The sequence below is a fragment of the Perissodus microlepis genome, chromosome 19 (assembly GCF_051167445.1).
Source record: "Perissodus microlepis isolate ML-2025 ecotype Zambia chromosome 19, ASM5116744v1, whole genome shotgun sequence".
Classification (NCBI taxonomy): Eukaryota; Metazoa; Chordata; class Actinopteri; order Cichliformes; family Cichlidae; genus Perissodus; species Perissodus microlepis.
In genome coordinates this window covers 15,671,276-15,692,162 of record NC_140479.1, presented here as the reverse complement: position 1 = coordinate 15,692,162, position 20,887 = coordinate 15,671,276, and the positions used below count along the sequence as shown (strand labels likewise).

Genomic DNA, 20,887 nt, shown 5'->3' with positions numbered 1-20,887 from the left:
TACATGTATGTGTACACATACTTGCTCAATAAAGCAGATTCTGATTCTAAGATCTGTGGTAAACCATGGCCAGTAAACACATCGTCCTGAGGTTGATCAAGCTGAATACTTTGTCATTAAAAATGTTGATAGGGACCTCAGACATCAAAGAGGAAGAAAATTTGTGAGATAACAGTCAACAGATACAAGAAAAGCTGACTGACCTTTAACCAGATTCCTTCACTATTAAAAAGAATGAATGTATGAGTGTGCATTCGGCCGCTCCATCCCTTACTCTCTGTCTGCCTCTCCCACTATCATCACTGGGAGCCAGTCTCTATGACAACGTAGTGCAGGCGGGGTTTGCCAGCTGGAGGCAGAGTCAGTCCGTCCTCAGTGTGTATCGCCGCTCCAAACCTCCACACTGCATCACGCCCTGAGTGGAATGGAAGAAAAGGACAATAAAGAAAATGTACGTAGCTTTCGTTTTGCTTTCGGTTTTATTCCCCGTTCTTTTAAGCAGCTCGTGCATTGTGACATATCTGCATGCAACAGTATTATTTGAATCGGGGCACGCGGTAGATATACAAATATAGTTTGTGCAGCTGAGTCACTGACTGTTTAAATCCGGGATCAATAAAGCTATTGTTCCGGCCGGTGCAACAGACTGCAACTGACCGCAGATTAAGACATCAGCACGGAGCAGGGATTAGGAGACAGCTTTTATACACATGTATCCTCAGAATAATAAACTCAAGGAGACTCAGGAGAAAAAAGAGCTGTCTTTTGTATCGCTATAGGCCTCATCTGGCTCATCTCTATTGTTTCACAGGGGGAGTATATCGGAGAGATAAAAGGTGGGCTGCGGCCTTCAATGAAACTGGTTGTGATGGGAATTGTTGACAAAAAAGCCAAGAGGTTAGTGCACACCTGTTTTCATTTTAAGCGTCTAAATGTAGGGGGGGAGTGATTACATTACTATTAAGCTACTGTTGCGCACATTTCAGGATTGCCAATGAAATTTTAGAGGGAAAGATGCTCATTTAAAGCAGCTGATGTCTGCAAGTGCTTATGCCAGTCAGCTAGTTCCTGTTTTGGGAATGTCTTGGCAGTGCCAATGCATTTCCTAATTAGGGTTAGTCTGTGAAATGTGCGTGGGAGAGGAGCAAATCCCATGAAATCTAAAGAGTCACTGGAATTTCTTTTGGTTGATAACATCGGCTAGCTATTTTTCCTTAGTAATTTAATAGCCTGAGTGCAATAAGAATTAAAATAAATAGATAGGACAGATTTTACAGTAAGATTAAGCACAAAATAAACTGTGACAGACTTTATTTTAAATAAGATTTTTCAAAAACTTTATTTTTGGTCGAAGTATCTTTAAAGAGTTTGAGGCCAAATGCTGTTAAGTTACATCTTTGTTGTCCATTTAAGGCTATAGATTTTCTAAGCTTCCCTTGTGGATTTATCCAAACAAAGTGCTAATACACTGCATCCTGATAATAAATACCTCATCATCATCATCATAAAAAAAAAAAAAAACTGATGCCACACACACACTTACTTAATTATGCTGGTTCCGAGAGAGTATGGAAATAGATTTAAAATGCTGAAGGCAAAATTTAAATTGTCACTGACGCAAAGTTTTGTTGTTTTTTCCACACGAAAAAACTGATTTGACTCAAATCTATAATTTAGAAAACATACAGTCTCCTGCAGGGATTAACTAGCATGCCTTTTGCCTGTTGTCTAGATAGTCACTATGTTCTGAAATGGTCTAACACTAATCAATACACTATGTAATTCAGGAGTGGGGACTTAATTTTCCCAATGGGTCACATGAAATTGTGACTAGCTAATACAATTTTTTCTGTTTATGAGCTAGTGGTGCCAGTCTCTGCAACAATCTCAGTTTCTTATGTGGCCCCTTGGGAAAATGAATTGCCCACTCCAGATGTAATTTGCTATTCAGTTATCTCCTTCTTACCTCGTTGACTAATACAACTAATTGTAACAGAGACCAGAGGATGTCACTGTTCTGCTGATGACTGAACTACTTCCTTTAGAAGAATGATGACAGAAAATCTGTCACTCCTATCTTTAAACTTTGTCTTTGTTTATGTCTGATTTGGCTTTCTGCAGCATTGAGGTGACTCTTTCCACTAAGCCACAGGAAGAGGAAACCGAGGGTGATGTGGGTCTACAGTTAAAAGTCAACTTTAGAGATAAGGCCGTCCAAAGAAATGCGCGTTTGGATGGAAAATGGGGCTCTTCTGAAAATACCCTCTCCTTCTTTCCCTTTGCACCTGGAGAATCCTTCAAGGTAAAGATCAAAGAAAAAAATTTTGGGACAAAATTAAGGAAGGTGCTGGAGAAGCACAATACTATTGATAACTTTCAATCTGATTTTAGAAAGTTAAACTCAATGGAAACAGCTTTCCTGAAAGTCTTTTGATGGCTACAGATGAAGTGATTGCTCGGTCGTTGTTTTGCTGGACTTTAGCTCAATTGCCTTTGAAACAACTGATACTAATTCATCAGTTAAGCCACATGGTGGGGAACTCCAGCCCTGTCTTGGAGTGGTTCACATCACTTTGGCTCACAGCTGGAAATTTTGGTCTGATGTGGCTGCATTTTCATATGGCGTTCCACAAGGATCCTGTTTAAGTTCCTTGTTATTTTCTATTTTTATTAGTTGTTTTAACCCCATTTTTTTCATCATCTGTATGAAGATGACATTCAACTGTACCTCTCCTTTAAAGCTTGGATAAGCTATCCATTTTAACTGACCGTCCTAATGCTATGAATAGTTTGATAGCAAGTAATCTTTAGCGAGTTAGCACAGGAAAGAGACAGAGTGTCTAATTCTTGCTTTGGAGAGCGTTTTCCCCAAATTAGAGAATGTCTGGGTTCTATCCACTGCAAAGCTAATCAACAAAATCTTGGGTTTGTTTTTGAAAAATTGCTAAACTCAGGACCATTGGCTAAAAATGTGAACTGGAAAATCTTGTTCATGACCTCACCTCCTCCCACTTGGATTATTGTAATGCTCTATTTTCTTGTGTGTCTAAAGCATCTATTAATCACCTCCAATCTGTCCAAGATGCTGCCGCTCACACTCATAAATTCTCTAATATTTCCCTATTCCTAAAGTGTCTACAATGACTTCCGATTAGGTTTAGATATCAGTTTAAAATCTTGATTCTTACTATTATGACTTTACAAAGTGAGACCCCCCCACTCACATCAATCTACTCCATCCATATTCTCCAAACTGGAGACCCACAGATGAGGTCTTCCCGTCATCTGAAAACTAAGGGAGATTGTGCATTCCAAACCTTAGCACCAAAACTGTGGAAAAGCCTATCTTTCTCTGCCCCCGCTACCTTGTGGCACCTTTTTTTATAAAAAGAAAAAGAAAAAGAAAAGAAAAGCTGAAAATACATCCATTCAGACAAGCAGAGTAATGTTTCTTTTTTTTGTATTGTTTCACTTGATTCAGGTGTCTTTATTTGACCTTGTTTTTGATACCCTTATAAAGTACTCCGTGGCAGCTTCTTGTCTTAAAAACTGCTATATAAATTAACTTTACTTACTAGGTACCTTTATAATCTCTGGATTAAGATTTCAAGAGTTCAATAAGCTTCAACGCTACAATGTTAAATGTTGTCTAAGTTTAGTCTGTAAAACAGCATCCATGTATTTCTTACTGCTGCACCCAAAGGTGAGAGTGAAACATGGTTCACATGTTTACACAGTTTTATCTTTCTTTTTTTTAACTTGTTGCCATAACAACACTGAATCTTGTAGTAGTGTGTATGATCTGGCAGTTACTTTTACCTTCATTTTGCATAGTCAGCATTTAAAGCTGTATTATAGCTGTTTGTTTTGCTGCCTCAGTAACAAGTTACTGTTTGCCACTGTTTCCCCAGCATGAGAGAGTGCAAGAGGGGATATGACTGATAGAAAGAAATGCCAGTTATGCTTCTGCTCTGAATTTTCTGCATCATAAAACATTTACAAAAGATGTTTGTGCAAGACTTTGAGTCATGATGCATGGTTGTAAAAATGAATGGGAACTGGACGCTAAAGCCAAAAATGGCAACTGTTCACTTGAATAATAATAGTAAAAAAAATTTCTAGCTTCCAGGTTTGCTCATGTTGGTGACTTATAAAAAAATACTCTGTGGGCCACAGGGCATTTTTCCATTGCGATATTGGATATAGGCTGAATAGGATGGATATTTTTAGAATAATTGGATTCTGGATGGCCTCTAATCTGGTCATGGAGAGGTGTTATATATTTGTAAAAAGCTATATATCTGTAAAAGCTTAAAAACCAAACACGTTTGCAGTTGAAGGTATTGTAACAACAGTTTCCCACACAGTGTCTAATGGGATTCCCCCCCCCCCTGTAATATAATGAATGGCAGCTGGAAAAAAATGTCTGCAACTGATCCAGCTTCCTAATCCATCAGCGGTTGTTACATCCAGGGGTCTTCCTCAGTCCTGCCTTTGCTTACTGTTTCTTGGCACATTACTGCTACCAGCTGTCAGTACAAAAAGAAGTAACCATCATGTGGCTGCATGCTTGTGCATACAAGATGTACAAGGCAAAATAGGCCCTACTAACAAAAAGAATTCTCTGCCTTGCAGATAAAGGCTGATAGCGCTAGTGAGTTTAAGTTATAATAAATAGATTTAAATGTATTAATCATCTTAGAGTCATATTAGCAGATGTCATTTTCTGTGAATGGTATTTCTCTTATTATTTTCTCTGATGCAGCATTAGTTTGTGGTTCAGGCTCTAGCAGTTTGTTTTTTCACATAAACCTACATGTAAAAACTAACTTTGACTGAATCTATATTTTCTTAGATGGAGATCGTTTGTGAACACCAGCAGTTTCGTATTTTGGTGGATGGGCAGCCTCTGTGCGGCTTCACTCACCGCCTCTCCCAGCTCGCCTCCCTCACAGCCTTAAGAGTTTTTGGCGATCTACAGCTTACCAAGGTGGCCTAACTCCAGCGCCTCATACGCAGATACCTAACATGAGGATGCCCTGGGACAGAATACTATACAATAAATAAGATTAGAATAGACTACTACTTTCTGAGTGCATAAATTTCCCCATGAGGGGAATGTTGTGTTTCCAATTTCAGACAAAGTTACACCTGCCTCGTAATCACATGTTAAGACAAAGTGCCTTCACTAAGATTACCTGTCTGGAGACTTGAAGATCTTGACTGAATGTACCAGTCATTGATCTCTCAAGTCAAATGAGGAATGTGATTTTAACTAAAGTGAATTAAGTTATAAAAAATGCGATCTGAGCTCTACTATTTTTCCTGAATGAACATTTGTACAAACATGATGTGTTACATCAAAAATGAAGTTTTTGTGATCTAAGAAAAAGAGATTTCAGGCATTTTGTCTTTGATTTCTCTGGGGTTAACCTTTGAAAGCACTTATGTTTACGAGCGCCCGCATCAAGGTGAATGTTTCTGAAACTGAATACCTAACAAAGATTGTCATTCTGTGCCAACGAAGTACTGTAACAGGAATAATAATGTAAAACAAAAAAAGTTACCCGCCATTACTGCATGCTAGTGTGACAGTGTGCTTGTGTCCTGATTAAACACAATGGTGGATGGATGTGAGTCTGTCAAACCTTCAGTTTTTACCAACTTTGGCTTTGAAAACACCCGACAGTTTGTGTGCTTCATTTACAACTAGCACTTTTTATGTGAATGTCTCATAATGACTTTAATTCATTGCAATAAATCAAATTTGTTGTTATGTTTTTGATGTCTGGATTTTTTCCAAAACACAGCATCATCTATACAGCTTCATATATAGTATTCCTGTGGAAACTGCATCATGATTGCTGTGAAAACAAGCATTAAAACACCGCCACCTCAGCTTGAGTCATTCAAATAAAGGCCCGAGTCAGCTTGCTGAGTGGGAGTGTCTGTCTATGATTCCTGGGAGTGTCTCATGCATGCACCTCTTGAGGCTTTTCTAGTCTGTACTTGTATTAAACTTCCCCTTGATGTCATACCCTTTACTTAAGAAAAAGCACCATTGAAAAATAGGCTCACTATTTAGGGATTGCCAGATTAGATTTATGACTTTTAAGAAAATTTGGCACAACATAGAATGTAATTTAACGCCAATTACACGCTCATGTGGGCCTAAGCATGAAGCTATAGCTAAAACCAGTTATAATCTATAACTGTTTCTGAGCAGTATGCGACTATTAAGTTGTGCACCTGGACAAACTGTAAGAATAAAGGACAGGGTTTCCAACGAAAAGGACTGATTAGTCACCTTTTTGATAAAATACACACCTTTGGTACAATAAACCTCCACTACACCGGCAGTAACTGTGATTCATACAGGTTTTAAGGTGCTGATAGAAAATGATTAAACAGGCTCTGTAAGCACCATGCACTTGCACGTGCTTTTAGTTTCTTGTATGTATATAACTCCCTCCAACAGTATGCAATAGGATACATGTGCTTTTTATATGTAGTTTAGTTTATTTCATTAAACACTGTTTAATAATGTCTAAAGAATTTCTTGAAGGCATCAAAGTCCAAACTTCTTGTTCGGGCAAAAATATGTTTGTTTTTGACTGATATGTTATCATGTGATGCTTGAATAGGTTGTTTTTCATTGTTGCATCAGGTCTTTTGAAGCTATTCCAGGTGGAGTAAGCGTAATGATCTATTACACAGGTAGTTTAATCCAGTGATTCACAAAGTGTGGGGGTTAGGCCTTATTTACTTTAGTCACAAAGTAAAGCCGAGGCAAACCTGAAACTGTTCAAGCAGTTTGTTTTCCTCTTAAGGCCTTGGCTGTTATTCAAATTAAATAATCTGAGATGTTTGTGACAGCAAAATGTCTCTCAAAGACCTCTATCAACCTCAAAGTCGACTTTTGTAACTGATTAAATGTGAAAATGTTCAAAACCACTCTTTTCATAGTAATTTTTTTTTATTGTAACTTGTATTTGAATGTTTTTAAGAAAGAATCTTCACTTGAAAACCAGTCAAATGTAAAAGGACAAAATACAACCCCAGTTTAAAAAAAAAAAAAAAAAAAAAGTAGTGGCACTGTGTAAAATGTAAATAATAAACAAATGTAAAAATGAGCAAATCTCATAAACCCATTTTATTCACAAAAGAACGGAGAAAACAAATCGAGTCGAATCAAATCAAAATGTACCAATTCAATAAAAATGTTGGCTTATTTTCAATTTCATTGCAGGAACAAGTCTCAAAAAACTTTGGACAGGGCCATGTTTACATCCGTGTAGCATCCATTCTTCAGTTAACAACACTTCATAAATGTCTGGTAACTGAGGAGACCAGTTTTTGTTTTCCAGTTTTTCCTCAGTCATTTTAAATGAGCTTTGGCAAGGAAAAGACGACGGGATTTCTGGATCATGTTCACATATGGCTTCTTCTTTACTTGATTTTTGCTGATTAGTTGCCGCTTCTTTTTAGTACCACTTACTTTTCCAGCCTTTTGTCGCTCCTGTCCAAACTTTTTTGAGACACAATGCTGCCATTTAACACAAAATAAGCTAATATTTGTCATGAAATTGCAGAATGCCTCAGTTTCAACATCTGATATGGTTTCATTTATTGTGACTAAAATGTGGTTTATTAGAAACACAATGCAAAATATTGCATTCTGTTTTTATTTATGTGGCAGAAAATGGAACTGAGAAAAAAAGTAAAGGAAATGTACAGTAACATTTTTTGTAAATGTACTTTTCACTACTATGTTGTATAAAATTCAGCAAGAGACACAATGTTCATATAATTATGTTTAATCATGTGCATTTTATTAACACGTAAAAAAAGGTTTAACTTAAACTGTTTACAAGATACACTGCTACAACTTTCAAAACATTCATATCCATTCGTATACTCACAAAGAAAACAATCAAACCAAAAATTGTATTATAGGCACAAATGTACAGAAATGTTATGGAACCAGTAGCTCTGACACTGCTACACATTCTCTGAATATTTAACTTGAATCGTCTTCACCTGCTGAAACATGTTTTTAACATGAATCAGCACTGTGATCTTATTGCATCTAACCAGTGCATTTTCTCCTGGTGAGTTGGCGCCTGGATGAAGTAATGTGTGTCTGTCTGAGTTATAATTTTAAACAAGTTGCCTTGAACGTTGCCTTTAACACCTGCATGGGAAGAGAAAATAAGGTTGGTGAAGTGCATCTGCATGGATATATCAAACCTGATTTGGATGGAGAGACTGGCAAATAAAACAGACAAAAGCTTAAAATGCTTTTTTATTTCGCTGAGCTTTTTGATCTTAAATAATATAAAAGATAAGATAAATTTTATTAGGAGAACAGGTCTGTAATTGGATTACACAGAAACTTAGCATTGATACACAGATAGTGGCTAGTAGGAGCATGTTAGCACACTCACCTTTTTAGTCTTCATCTCAAAAAATGACAAAAACTTAAACATAGTCTTATTTAAACTGCATTTCTGATAGTTGTTGGTCCTATTTTGTAATTGTTTGACAAAATGAAACTAGATATTAGAGGGTAACTCACCTGAGGGAACGCCGTTATCCTCTAAAGATGACACAAGGCACCCTCGGAGTGAGAAACCACCAACAGGGCTGATGTCATCCTGCCAAATGACATAAGACAGGAAGTAGATCAGACTGAGTCACTCATGTAGAAGAATTATTGCTAATTATGAGTAGTTACGTAGTTTCCAACACATGAAAACACAACAGTTTGGGCAGTTCAGTTTTTCTTATCAAACATATTAGAATTGTATGTCTTTCGTTGGTTAGCTGGTTTAAATTTTCTAACAGGTATTTTACTCATTAGCATTGACTTTGCACTCACCTTGGTCGGATCATAATAGTGAAGGAAAGCAGGTTCTGATCGCAAAACAAACAGTCTCACTTTCCAGTTCTTTCTTCTGTGTCCCTGCGTTTAAAGATGAATAAAGTTTGACTAATTCGTTCAAACACAGTGCAAACAAATGACCACCTTTAAGTCAAAGTACATGCACATGGTGCAATGCTAATTTTTGAGCTGCTACGACAGTGTTAATAATATTTTGAATGGTTGATATATTTAGTTTCTTCAGCATATTCTGTGCCCTCTTTCTTAGGAATTATTAAAAGGTCCAGTCACCCAGTAGTGTTTTCACAACCTGACAACTCAAAGTTGTTATTAATGGCTATTAAGTGACCAATGAAGTCACATCAAATTATTTAATAACCATTAAAACTACTATTCATAACTTAGTTTTCTTGTATAAAATTCATAAATATTATTATTTATAGCATCTTAACACATCTTCAATACAGTAGTTTTACCTGTTTAAGCAGATATCCTCTTTTTATCACCTTCCCACTTAGCTCCACTGCAGACAACGATGTCTCTGCTTTCACACTGCCTCTCTTCTTTAAGCTGTCAGACTGTAATAAATCACAAAATATATTCTAAACCAAGAAAACGCCAAGTTTTCATTTACTCTCTCAGATCAATGTGATTAATTAATTAACACTAAAAAGCCACACTCAGTGTTCAGAGCCTGCTAGTTTGCCATTATCCAGTGCTACATACAAAGCTGTACAGAGCAGTGGAGTCATCCATGAATTGCTCGCTGAGGCCGGCAGTGCGAAGTGCCTCCACACTCTTCTGACCAACAGTTCGCAGGAAACCCTCCTCCAACAGGGCCGAGGCCAGCGTCACAGCCTCCACACGGGTAAGAACCAGCTGCATGAACACCAGCCAGTCCACCACCGCTGAACCTGTGGGAGGATCACACATGATAGCGCATCCATAGTATAAGATCAAAACAGCTTTGCAATTAGTATGAGGCTGAAAAACATTGCAGAAGGTCAAAGGTGCGCCTTATTTCAAATGCTCACCTGAGAAGCAGTTACTATAAGTGCTGCCCTGCTCCACATGGTTGCTCAGCTTGATGCCACTGTGCACGTCATACATTGAGTCCAACACCTTGCTTTTTGAAAGAAGACAAAACAAGATTGAGACATTTGGAACAAAATATACTAAATAAATTCAATCAGGAGACAGTGAAAACTTGTTTTTTACCTCAAGCTAATGTTGTTCAACTGGGATTCAGCCAGGTCTGGCTTGTCTGTCTTGGACTTGCCATTAGTTGTTTGCAGATTGTTGACTGCAGCAGTGATATCAGCTGCCCACTCATCTCTCTCCTCCCTGGAACAAGCCTCCAAATAGTGATCCACCCCATGCTTTGTCTGGAGCTTCATCACCAACTATTACAACAACAAAAAGAGACAGATGTTTGCTTTAATTGGTGCCAAAAAAAGAAACGAAAACAAACTGTTCTCGGCAGAGGATGGAAATCAAGTCCAGGCAAAAAAGAAACCTGGAGCAATAAATTATCTCTCTGAGTAGGGTATAAGCCTCACCTGGAGAAACACACCTTCAAAGTGGCTTCTAGCTATAAGGAAATGAACAAAGGACTGACTAGAAAATTAAAGAAACAGTACTGGGAACTATGATTTAAAACAGCGGTCCCCAACCTTTTTTGCGCCACGGACCGGTTTATGCCCGACAATATTTTCACGGACCGGCCTTTAAGGTGTCGCGGATAAATACAACAAAATAAAACTAGTACCGGTACCGAAAAAAAGAAGATTTATTCATAACACACATGAAAAGACCCAGGAAAACCGAGTTAACGATAACAAAATAACGCTGAAAACCGATAAAAACCCTGAAAACCATACATTTCACACCTGAGCCTCAACTCTCGCTGCCCGGTACCAAACGACTCACGGACCGGTACCGGTCCGAGGCCCAGGGGTTGGGGACCGCTGATTTAAAAAGTACAATATTATATGAATGAACAATAAACTCTTTGTGCATACTAGAGTAGAAAAAAGCTTTGCTCTATCTGCACTTAAAGCAGACTTAAATTTACTAGTTAACTCCTATGTTTTTAATAATTCTTATGGCAATTTTATTATTACGTTAAAGTTTGGAACTTTATTTGATCAATCCACACACATATTATGTCATATTTTTTCAATCTTTAAATGAAATGTTCCCTTTAAATCTATTTTTATTTTATCTATTTTGTAATCTTTTGAATTTTTTGCAACTCTCTCTTTTTATTTGCAGAACCCAGTCTACAGTAACCTACCGGCCGATTTTCATACTCCAGGAAAGGACATGTTATCACACAGTCCTTCAGCAGGATTTCCCCTCGCTGGCATGAGTCCCTTTTACTTCCTTCATATTTGTAATACAACAACTTGTCTGGGGTCAGCACAAACCAGCGTGCCTTCCAGTTTTGTACAACATGACCCTGTGAAGAGATCCAAAGTTGGAGTTAAAGTTATTAATCATGTCTTATGTGCCAGAGAGCAACTCAATGAAATCTGTCTTACCCTTTTCACCAGAAATCCTTCTCGAAGAATATTGAGTTGCTTGTCTGTATCCATGCTCCTCAGTGGGATCTCGACAACTGAGCTTGCCTGTACATGTAAGCTCAGGCTTTTAATGCAGATGGTAAATGTGTCACCCGGTCTACACCCACATTCACACCCACACACTGAGCTTGCTAAACAGTGTGAATAATCATATATTCTGCAATTTCTACTCATTACCACATGAGGGTACTCTGACTCACTTAGAAACTGAGAGACATTGTTTTCTAATGGTATCCACAGATTTAGTTTTCCATCAGTTATAGTATGTGAAAAATTCAGATTTAAGGCATGTGACTGTAGGGAACATCCTCCCGACAGACCAGAAAATTTTATCCTATTATGATTTTAAAAACACCAGCTGGTGGTCCACCACAGCCCTTAGGAGCAGCTGTGCCCAATAGGAATAGAGTTTCATTCACGTCTCCTACAGATGTTTATTACTGCACAGAGCACATCTGCCCAGTTAATGAGACTCCAAGAAACAAGCATTTTACTCAGACCCCTGCTTTCACAACCATCTGTGGCACTGTCTGCTTCATTTTCCTTTTCTGATTCCTGGTTCTAACAAAACTGATAACTTTTGTGGCGCTTTGGAATACATACATTAAAATAATAATATAGTTTGTGTTTATTTATTTAGACTTCGATGTATTATGGCTGTTGTAGTTCTCTAATGAATCAAAATGCTATATATACACACAATATAATAGACATGAAATTCCAGAAAATTACTTTTCAAAAATGATTTATTTAATATTGTATTAATAAGTGAACAAAGTGCCCTTTTCACATTAAACTGGTGAAGATGTTTTAGGAAAGATTTAAGCTAAATATAGACCTGTTTTTTTCATTGTGACTACTCAAGCTTGTTCTACACAAGTGGGGACTTTATGAACAGAACATTGGTTTTGAATTGTATTTGTTGTAATATTGCATTTTGTATTAGATGCATTGATGTGCAATATTAAACATTTGGTTGAACTTCTGATCATTCTTTGAAAATGTTTTGTTATATTTTACTATTTAACTCAAGCAGTATGAAACCTGTAAAATGCAAACATTTATAACACTTACAGTATTTTAAAGGAATTAAAAGTTAAATAATCGCCATCCATTCACACCAATGGGCAATTTAGAATGACCAGTTAACCTGACCCCATGCCTGAGGACTGAGGGAGGAAGCCAGAGTACCTGGAGAGAAGATGCAAACTCCACACAGAAAGACCCTGGCGTAGTGGAATTGAGCTCACAAACTTCTCGAGCCAACAGTGCTAACTACTATGCCACCATGTCACCACATAAACTCAAAGGACTAATAGAAAACTGCCCTAGATCTCTTGTGGCTTGGATAAAGCTTTTTGTAACCCTTTCAGCTGCTCACTTTAGGGTTCATCATCATCTGCATTCATCTTTTCCTACCCCTGCCATTCATCTCTGTCACGTTGACTCTCTGCATCTCGTCCTTCACCCCATCAATGAATCTTCTCTGTGCTTCTCCTTCTGCCTGGCAGCAACATATTCAACATCTTTGTCCAGTGTATTCACTATCCACTAACCATCTCAGCCTTGACTCGCTAACTTTGTTATCAAAATGCTCAACCTGAGCTATCCCACTGATGTTCTCGTGTCTAACCTTGTCCATTTCGTTTGTCCAATTTTCACATCTTCAACTCTACCTCCCTTCTTTTTGTCAGTGCAGCCATCTCCACCCACTCCGTCGCGCTTTAACTATCTTCTGTACCTCTCTTACGCACTGTCTGTTGCTTTTGAAAGTTAGAACCCAGGTTTTAAGTCAACCTTTACTACCTTGTATCTTCCTAATATTTATTACAACGTTTTTGTAATAAAATAATAAAACTCATAAAAAACAACAACATAAATTACGTAATCTACTGTCTTTCTTGCTCAAATCGGTCAATAGAAGAAAACTTCAGATACCAGAAATCATGATCCTTGCCTACAGATTTTGCACATTTGTATCACATCCATAGTGCGTGTCCAGGGCTTTTATTATGAAAGGTAGGGGCAGGAAACATGTTCTCTTATCGACGGACCGTCATGTTTCCGGTATAGATGCAGGCTCTAGCATCCAGATGTGTTGTTGACGCTGTGTGATGGCTCCAGGTGAGTCTTTTAAAGATGTTGGAATAGCTGACTACTAATTACCTAGTTGGTGCGTGTGTTGTTAATAAAAATCCCACCATACGCTTCGTAATAATTACGTCGGGCAGCATTGACCGGTTGTGCTATGCTAATATATAATCAGCTACACGAAATTGGCTGCAAAGGGAGGCGACTTCAGCAGAGATGCAGCTCGGAGAAGCACAACTTTGGTTGAAGCATAATTCTTTTATTGTGAAAAAGATCAGGTTTCTACCTAGAACAAATTGAAAAACAACAACAACAAGGATGAATCCAAAGTTTAAGATAAGTGTGCATAGCATTTGGAATGACTTTCATATTTATCATAATGCTGATGAGTATTTTCAGATTTGGCTCTAACCCCAAAAACTCTAGTGCAGAAAGTGTTGCAGGGTTTTATATACAAAACTTGAAATTTCCCTCCAGTATAATTCTTGGAATTCACCATGAATCATTAATGGCTCTGCCACGTTGCAGTAAGAGTGGACAATGATGATTGCATTATTATTATTATTATTTAATCACATTCATGGTGGTCGACCAATTTCAATTGGAAAGTGTTTGGCTTATTGTCTCAGACTTTTTGCAATTCCTCCCAGAGAGATTAATGAAGGTCTGCCCATGAATTGCCATCTAATCTGTAACCACAGAAACATTAGCAACATGTTGCAATCAGTCTGAGTCACTCTACAGTGAAGAGTACGACTCTGTGTGTGGAGGAATTTTATGAATTTCTGTGTCAGATCTATGATATCTAGCTTTACTCTGAATACAGATAGTTATCGTTAATTTCTGTGTATATAGACTGCTACAGATTTGCAATTTATGCTTATTTATCACAGCTAATTTTCATATTTTCACAAACAGACTGACCTCATTCGATAGTAAACTGAGTCCATCAAACTGTCTTTTTTATCAGGGCTGCAGTTATTGTTTGAGTGATCAAGCAGATTATTGCATCAAATAAATGTGACATATTAAAATCAAAACCAGAAAACATTTTCTTAATTGCAAAAGTAAATAACTAATAATATCAGTTATAGTTATGTCAGTATAACAGAAATTTTAAAAACGTAAGACATACATACAGCCTAAATTAACTAATAAATTAAAGTAGTTTTTACTCTGTCTTGTTGGAAGGCTTCCTTATATTATTAGGGGGCAAAACTTATAATATATGTTTTTCTGTTTAGATGTGCTAATAAATGAGCCTGTATGTGTCTGTAAACCTTTAAAGGGTCATGTAGTGGCTGCAGTAAAGAAAAGTGAGCATATTAACTTTCTCAGAACTGAGGTTTCCCCTGTGCAATGTTCTGATGGTGTACATGTTAATAATTAATATTAATAATAACTTAGAGTCCAGCATCACAGCCCCAGGTCAGTAGCTCACAGTTTTACTGCAGCAGAGATGTCATATTTTGAAATAAAAATATGCTTTAATCAATATAATTTATTGATATTTTATTTTTGATATTTTATATGTTCATATCATATCATATTATATTATATTTTGTTGGGCTGTCTTGGTTGACACGCCTCTACAATGTTGCGGTGCTATGGTCCTCAGCTGGAAAAAGGGTGGAGTGCCCACTCCGGGTCAGGGATGAGTTCTTGCCCCAAGTGGAAGAGTGACTGGAGAAGGGTGCGGGAGAACAACAGACGGATTGGTGCTGCGGCTGCAGTGATGCGGACGCTGTACTGGTCTGTTGTGGTGAAGAGAGAGTTGAGCGTGAAAGCGAAGCTCTCAATTTACCGGTTGATCTACGTCCCTACCCTCACCTATGGTCACGAGCTGTGGGTAGTGACCGAAAGAACGAGATCGCGGATAAAAGCGGCAGAAAAGGGCTTCCTCTGAAGGGTGGCTGGCCTCTCCCTTAGAGATAGGGTGATAAGTTCGGCCATACGGGAGGGGCTCAGAGTTGCTGTTCCTTCACATCAAAAGGAGCCAGTTCGGCATGTGACAAGGGAACGCCTTAGTGTTCCCCCGGATAAGCGGAAGAAGATGGATGGATATTTTATATTAATCTTAATCTGCAAAATAATGTTATTAAAGCCTTAAAATAAATATGTTAGCAGAATGTGATGCCCCCACTTTAAACTCACCCCTGCTTGCTTCAGGTGTCACTGCGATAGAAAGTTAAATAAATCCTCTTTTTAAAAACACAACAATTTGTAAACTTTTTATTTATTTATTTTTTTTTTTTTTACACGTCTGCGGCATTACTGTTGATTTCTGTCATGTAAAACAAACAGCAGCTGTTGTAGTTTGTTGAACAGGTGGTTTAAATTAAGGTTGCAAATTACAGCATCAAGTCCACCTGAGCTCAGAGTCTCGTTAAAGGCTCCTCTCTTTGCACTGCATCACGTCGTTGTAGACGGCCTCTGGCTCCACGTTAAACTATGACAGGTTACTACTGCTATTGTGTTATACTTTTACACACACACACACACACACACACACACACCTCGGTTTCTATAGCAGGTTGATATTTAGTTGTAAATGTGGGTGAAATACTTGACAGCTGTGCGATGCAGAGTCGTGGATTTTTAAAAAAGCATCGAAGCAAAGAATTTGCATTGAGGATTTTTTTGCAGTTTTTGAATGAGTAGAATGGTTACAGACTCGCATTTCATCGGCACTTTGCACCAAAGTCTCTGTGAACACAGCACCTGATTGTGAGTGGTCGTGGACCTGAAGCAACCATTTCAAAGACAACAAGATCACAAGTTCACTGCACACGCCACAATAATTTTGGTGTCGCCAACCTCTGCTTTCCCTAATCTGACTGTAGTGTAACCAAGCTACAGTCAGTGTTCATGAAAATTTAACTGTGTCCACTAGAATGTTTATTAACTTCTTTAGCTCAGAACAGTATCTTCAACAGAAATCTGCATTGTTTGCTGTTAGTTCAGGTTACTTTTTGATCATTTAGCAAGAAGAAGAAGAGTGCATATATCGCTGAGTAAATTAAACATCAGGTACATCATAACATTTTATTTCATATTGGCTAGGGGTGAATTTTTATTTCTAGAGATCAAGTCCAGCTGTATTTGTGCACTTTTCTGTAGTTGAGATGAAAATACAGTTCTTTGAAATTAAATTGTTTAGTGATTTTGAACTAAGGAAATATATAAAAGGCAGCCAGTACGGCCCAGATATTTTCTACTGTGGGTGAGAGTGTAGGCCAGAGGGAGTTAGATGGCATCAAATGAAAGGCAACAACTATGTTGTGTTCATTCTTAGGCTAATACGCCTGTATATCACAACATACCAAACAGCAAGTTAATTTTTAGCAATAATACTACTACTATTTTAGTTTGAATATTAGGGTAATCATATTATTAAGAAAGCTTCTGGCATCTCACAGAATTAACTGTAACACTTAATTTCCTCCTTCAGTCCAACACTGAATCCACCTTAATCCACCTTGTAAGTGAGCAGGATTACTATTGCATAAAAACTCCATCAGTAGGGTAAAATTAACCTGTGTCACAACATTTATAAGGCCTGTGCTAATCTTATAATTCACTGGTGGAAAACCTTAAGTGGTCAAGTTGCCTTCAAATCATAGTTACTTAGGAAACATTGCTACGTTATTGGTGGATTTCATATTGGCGTTTTAATAGTTTTTTGTTTTATTGGTTTCTACAAGCAGTTTTGTTTAATTTGATCAAATTAAACAGTACTGTGTGTTTGCAGTAATCATTGAACTCCATAACATAAAGTAATAACACCAGCATGATTACAAAGTTGCCATTGTTCATTATGAGTGTGTGTGTTTCAGTGTTTCCTGCAGATATCCAGCAGCTGTTGGTGATAAAAGAAGAGATTCCCTATGAATGCAGCCCTAATCTGGACCATCATGACTCAGAGCTTCTTCACATAAAGGAGGAACAGGAGGAATTCTGGAAAAGTCAAGAGGGAGAACAGCTCAGTGGGCTGGAGGACAATATCGCTGGGTTCCCATTCACTGCCGTTCATGTGAAGAGTGAAGATGATGATGAGAAACCTCAGTTCTCAACGCTTCATCAAAGCCAAACTGAAAACAGCAGAGAGACAGAGCCTCCAGCTAGCAGCTCAGCTGAACAGATAAAAACAGAAATCAGTGAAGAAGACAGTGGACCATCAGAATCAGAACCACATGCAAACTGTCATTTACAATCTAATACTGATGGAGAGACTTCAGAGTCTTCTGAGACGGAAGTCAGTGAGGACGATGATTGGCAGGAACCTTTGTCAGATTTTGGACCAGAAACTGATGACAACGACAGTGGGTTAAACAACAGCAGAGCACCTGGGTCAAGTGTAAATAAGGATGTGGGATTTAAGATTGCAAAACAGTCTTTAGGTTGCTCTGAGTGTGGTAAACAGTTTGTCTGCAAGCAGTCTCTTCGGAAGCATGTGACATGTCACTCAGAAAAAAGGTCTTCCAACAGTTTGGTTAATGAGAAACATTGTAGAGTGGATCAAAACTGTGATTCTCATATGACAGTCCACACAGGAGAGAAATCAGTTAGCTGTGACGATTGTGGTAAAAGATTTAATCAAATGAGAGATCTTAAAATACACACACGAGTCCACACAGGAGAAAGACCATTTGATTGCAGTGAGTGTGGCAAAAGATTTAGATATCAAGGAAGTTTGTATGTACACATGAGACTCCATGGTGGAGAGAAACCATTTTCTTGTAATAAATGCGGTAAAAGGTTTAACCTCAAGACAAATCTTAACAGACATTTAAGATCCCACACTGAAGAGAAACCGTTTAGCTGTCACATTTGTGGACAAAGATTTAACTATAAAAGAAATCTTAACATGCACATAAGAGTGCACACAGGAGAGAAACCTTTTAGTTGTGACGATTGTGGACAAAAATTCAACCAAAACAGAGATCTTAGGAGACACATGAGAGTTCACACAGAAGAGAAACCGTATGTCTGTGGCGATTGTGGTAAAAAATTTAGTTATCAGTGTAATCTGAAGAGACACATGGCACTTCACAAAGGAGAGAAACATTTTGCTTGTGGGGTTTGTGGTAACAGCTTTAACAGAGAGGGGAATCTAAAGATACACATGAGAGTCCACACAGGAGAGAAACCATTTGGCTGTGACACTTGTGGTAAAAAGTTTAACCAAAAGATACATCTTGAGACGCACATCAGAGTTCACACAGGTGAGAAACCTTTTGACTGTGAGTTTTGTGGCAAAAGATTTAGACACCAGTGTAATCTAAAGATACACATGAAAGGTCACACAGAATAGTTTAGTAATAGATACAAATTGAATTTCAGCTGTTCCTTTATTTGCAAGGGGTTGCCACAGTTTTTACACATACCCTTGCTTACGCAGTTGTTCCACATTTTATTCATGTTACGGTTTTACTTCAAAATGTATTACATTTATTTTTCACCTCAAAATTCTACAAACAATCATTTAAAATCAAAAAGCAAAATATAAAATGTACAAAAATATTCACACCCTGTGCCGTGACAATCAAAAGGAAGCTCGGGCAGCTGAGAGATTATGGCAAAAAGGCTTTAGTCAGGGAGGTGACCAAGACCCCAATGGTCACTCTGACAGAGCTCTAGTATCGTTCTGTAGAGAGAGAGAAGAACCTTCCAGAAGGACAACCATTTCTGCAGTACTCCACCAATCAGGCCTTTATGGTATAGTGACCAGTCAGAAGCCACTCCTTAGTAAAAAGCAAGTGACTGTCCACCTGGAATTTGTCAAAAGGGACCTGAAGGACTCTCAGACCATGAGAAACAAAATTCTCTGGTCTGATGGAACAAAGATTGAACTCTTTAGCCTGAAGTTCATGTGTGGAGGAAACCAGCCACCAATCATCAACTGGCCCATACCATCCCTACATTAAAGCTGCTGGTGGGGGCAACATCATGATGTGGGGATGTTTTCAGTGGCAGGAACTGAAACTAGTCACGGTCAAGGGAAATATAAATGCAGCAGTGTTTAGAGATACCTTGAACTGAGGTGAAGACTGATCTTCCAACTGGACAGCAATCCAAAAAGACTTGAGGCTGTAATTGTTGCCAGAAGTGCTTCAAAGTATTGAAGAAAAAAAGGTACATAAGTATTCACAGCCTATGTTTTTCATTTTTTATTTGCAAGAATTTTGAGCAAATATTTTCCACTTTGTCATTATGCGGCAGTGTTTGTCGAGTTTAGAGGTGAAAAATGAAGTTGTAACATAACAACAAGGAGCAAGAAAACCACTGTGAATGCTTTTCAGGTGCTCTGTGTCTCTCTTCCCAGGATCAAATCTGAAAACCACTACACTATGGAGACATTCATAAATTATATAGAGTAATATATATATGAAGCCATTTGGTTCTGTAGCATATTTTGAGAAACTCCTTCAACATTTTTAACCTTATGTTTTTATGAGTGTGTGTGACACCAGATTATTAAAGCAACTTCAGATGATAAAGTTCTCTCCAATCTGTATAGGATTGAGGGTCTAGAGGGTATCAATACTTTTTGTAACAGCCTTTTATCTTAATGGAATGATTTCAAGTATCTTTCAGTCATAATTTCTAGGTATTTTGTTGTTTGTAGCGCATAAATAACTCATATGTTCATATGTATATACAGCATGTCACTATTTTGTACATTTGTGAGACATTTTGCTTGAATTGGGTTGTATTCATTTTACATGAAGTAAAGTTAAATGCTGATAATAAAAGGAGAGATGTGGTAGTAGGTGAAGTGTCAATAATGAGATCAGTGGCGATGTTACACTGAACAGTAAATAATGTGTTCGTTTCAAACCACAGTGTTGCCATTTTAACGTGTCCTGTGTAATATTTAGAGTATTTTTTTAACTGAATTTGAAATGTGTATTTTTAAAGTTAATATTTGTATATTATGTTTTGAGAGTCAACCTCGAAATTGCACACCAGCAAACTGCATGTGCATCACCTGGGAGACCTGCTCTTCTCCGATTGGTTATCATGTCCATAGCCATCTGAAAAAAAAAACTCCACTGTTTAAGATTAAGACAGAGGCAAATGAGGTGACGAGTGTAAAAAATAGTCAGTGCTCCAAATCCATTAAAATATTTATATTTCACTGTGAGATGTTGATACTTACAGATATTACTCACCAGATTTTGGAGTGAAATAATGCGCTCTTTACCTCACTACACTTACCCAACAGCTGGGATATTAGGAAAAAGTTATGGCACATTACTATTACTCATTTATTTCTCATACCTAACATATAGGTATGAGAAATATATCATATATTATTCATATA

The 20,887-nt window shown here is 37.8% G+C and overlaps 2 protein-coding genes across 2 annotated transcripts; one reads left to right on the top strand and one right to left on the bottom strand.

Annotated features, from left to right (window-relative positions):
• Positions 1-331: 331 nt before the first annotated feature.
• LOC146365679 (galectin-related protein B) lies at positions 332-5,776 on the top strand. The gene is made up of 4 exons (XM_084915372.1): positions 332-451; positions 812-897; positions 2,122-2,302; positions 4,856-5,776. The coding sequence occupies exons 1-4, from the start codon at positions 425-427 to the stop codon at positions 4,997-4,999; spliced, it is 438 nt and encodes a 145-aa protein (XP_084771498.1). The 5' UTR covers positions 332-424; the 3' UTR covers positions 5,000-5,776.
• Positions 5,777-7,810: 2,034 nt separating this feature from the next.
• On the bottom strand, positions 7,811-11,537 carry plek2 (pleckstrin 2). The gene is made up of 9 exons (XM_084913876.1): positions 11,428-11,537; positions 11,181-11,345; positions 10,103-10,287; positions 9,919-10,010; positions 9,611-9,798; positions 9,361-9,462; positions 8,882-8,965; positions 8,579-8,657; positions 7,811-8,194 (listed from the first exon to the last, which is right to left on the bottom strand). The coding sequence occupies exons 1-9, from the start codon at positions 11,479-11,481 to the stop codon at positions 8,067-8,069; spliced, it is 1,077 nt and encodes a 358-aa protein (XP_084770002.1). The 5' UTR covers positions 11,482-11,537; the 3' UTR covers positions 7,811-8,066.
• Positions 11,538-20,887: the final 9,350 nt, after the last annotated feature.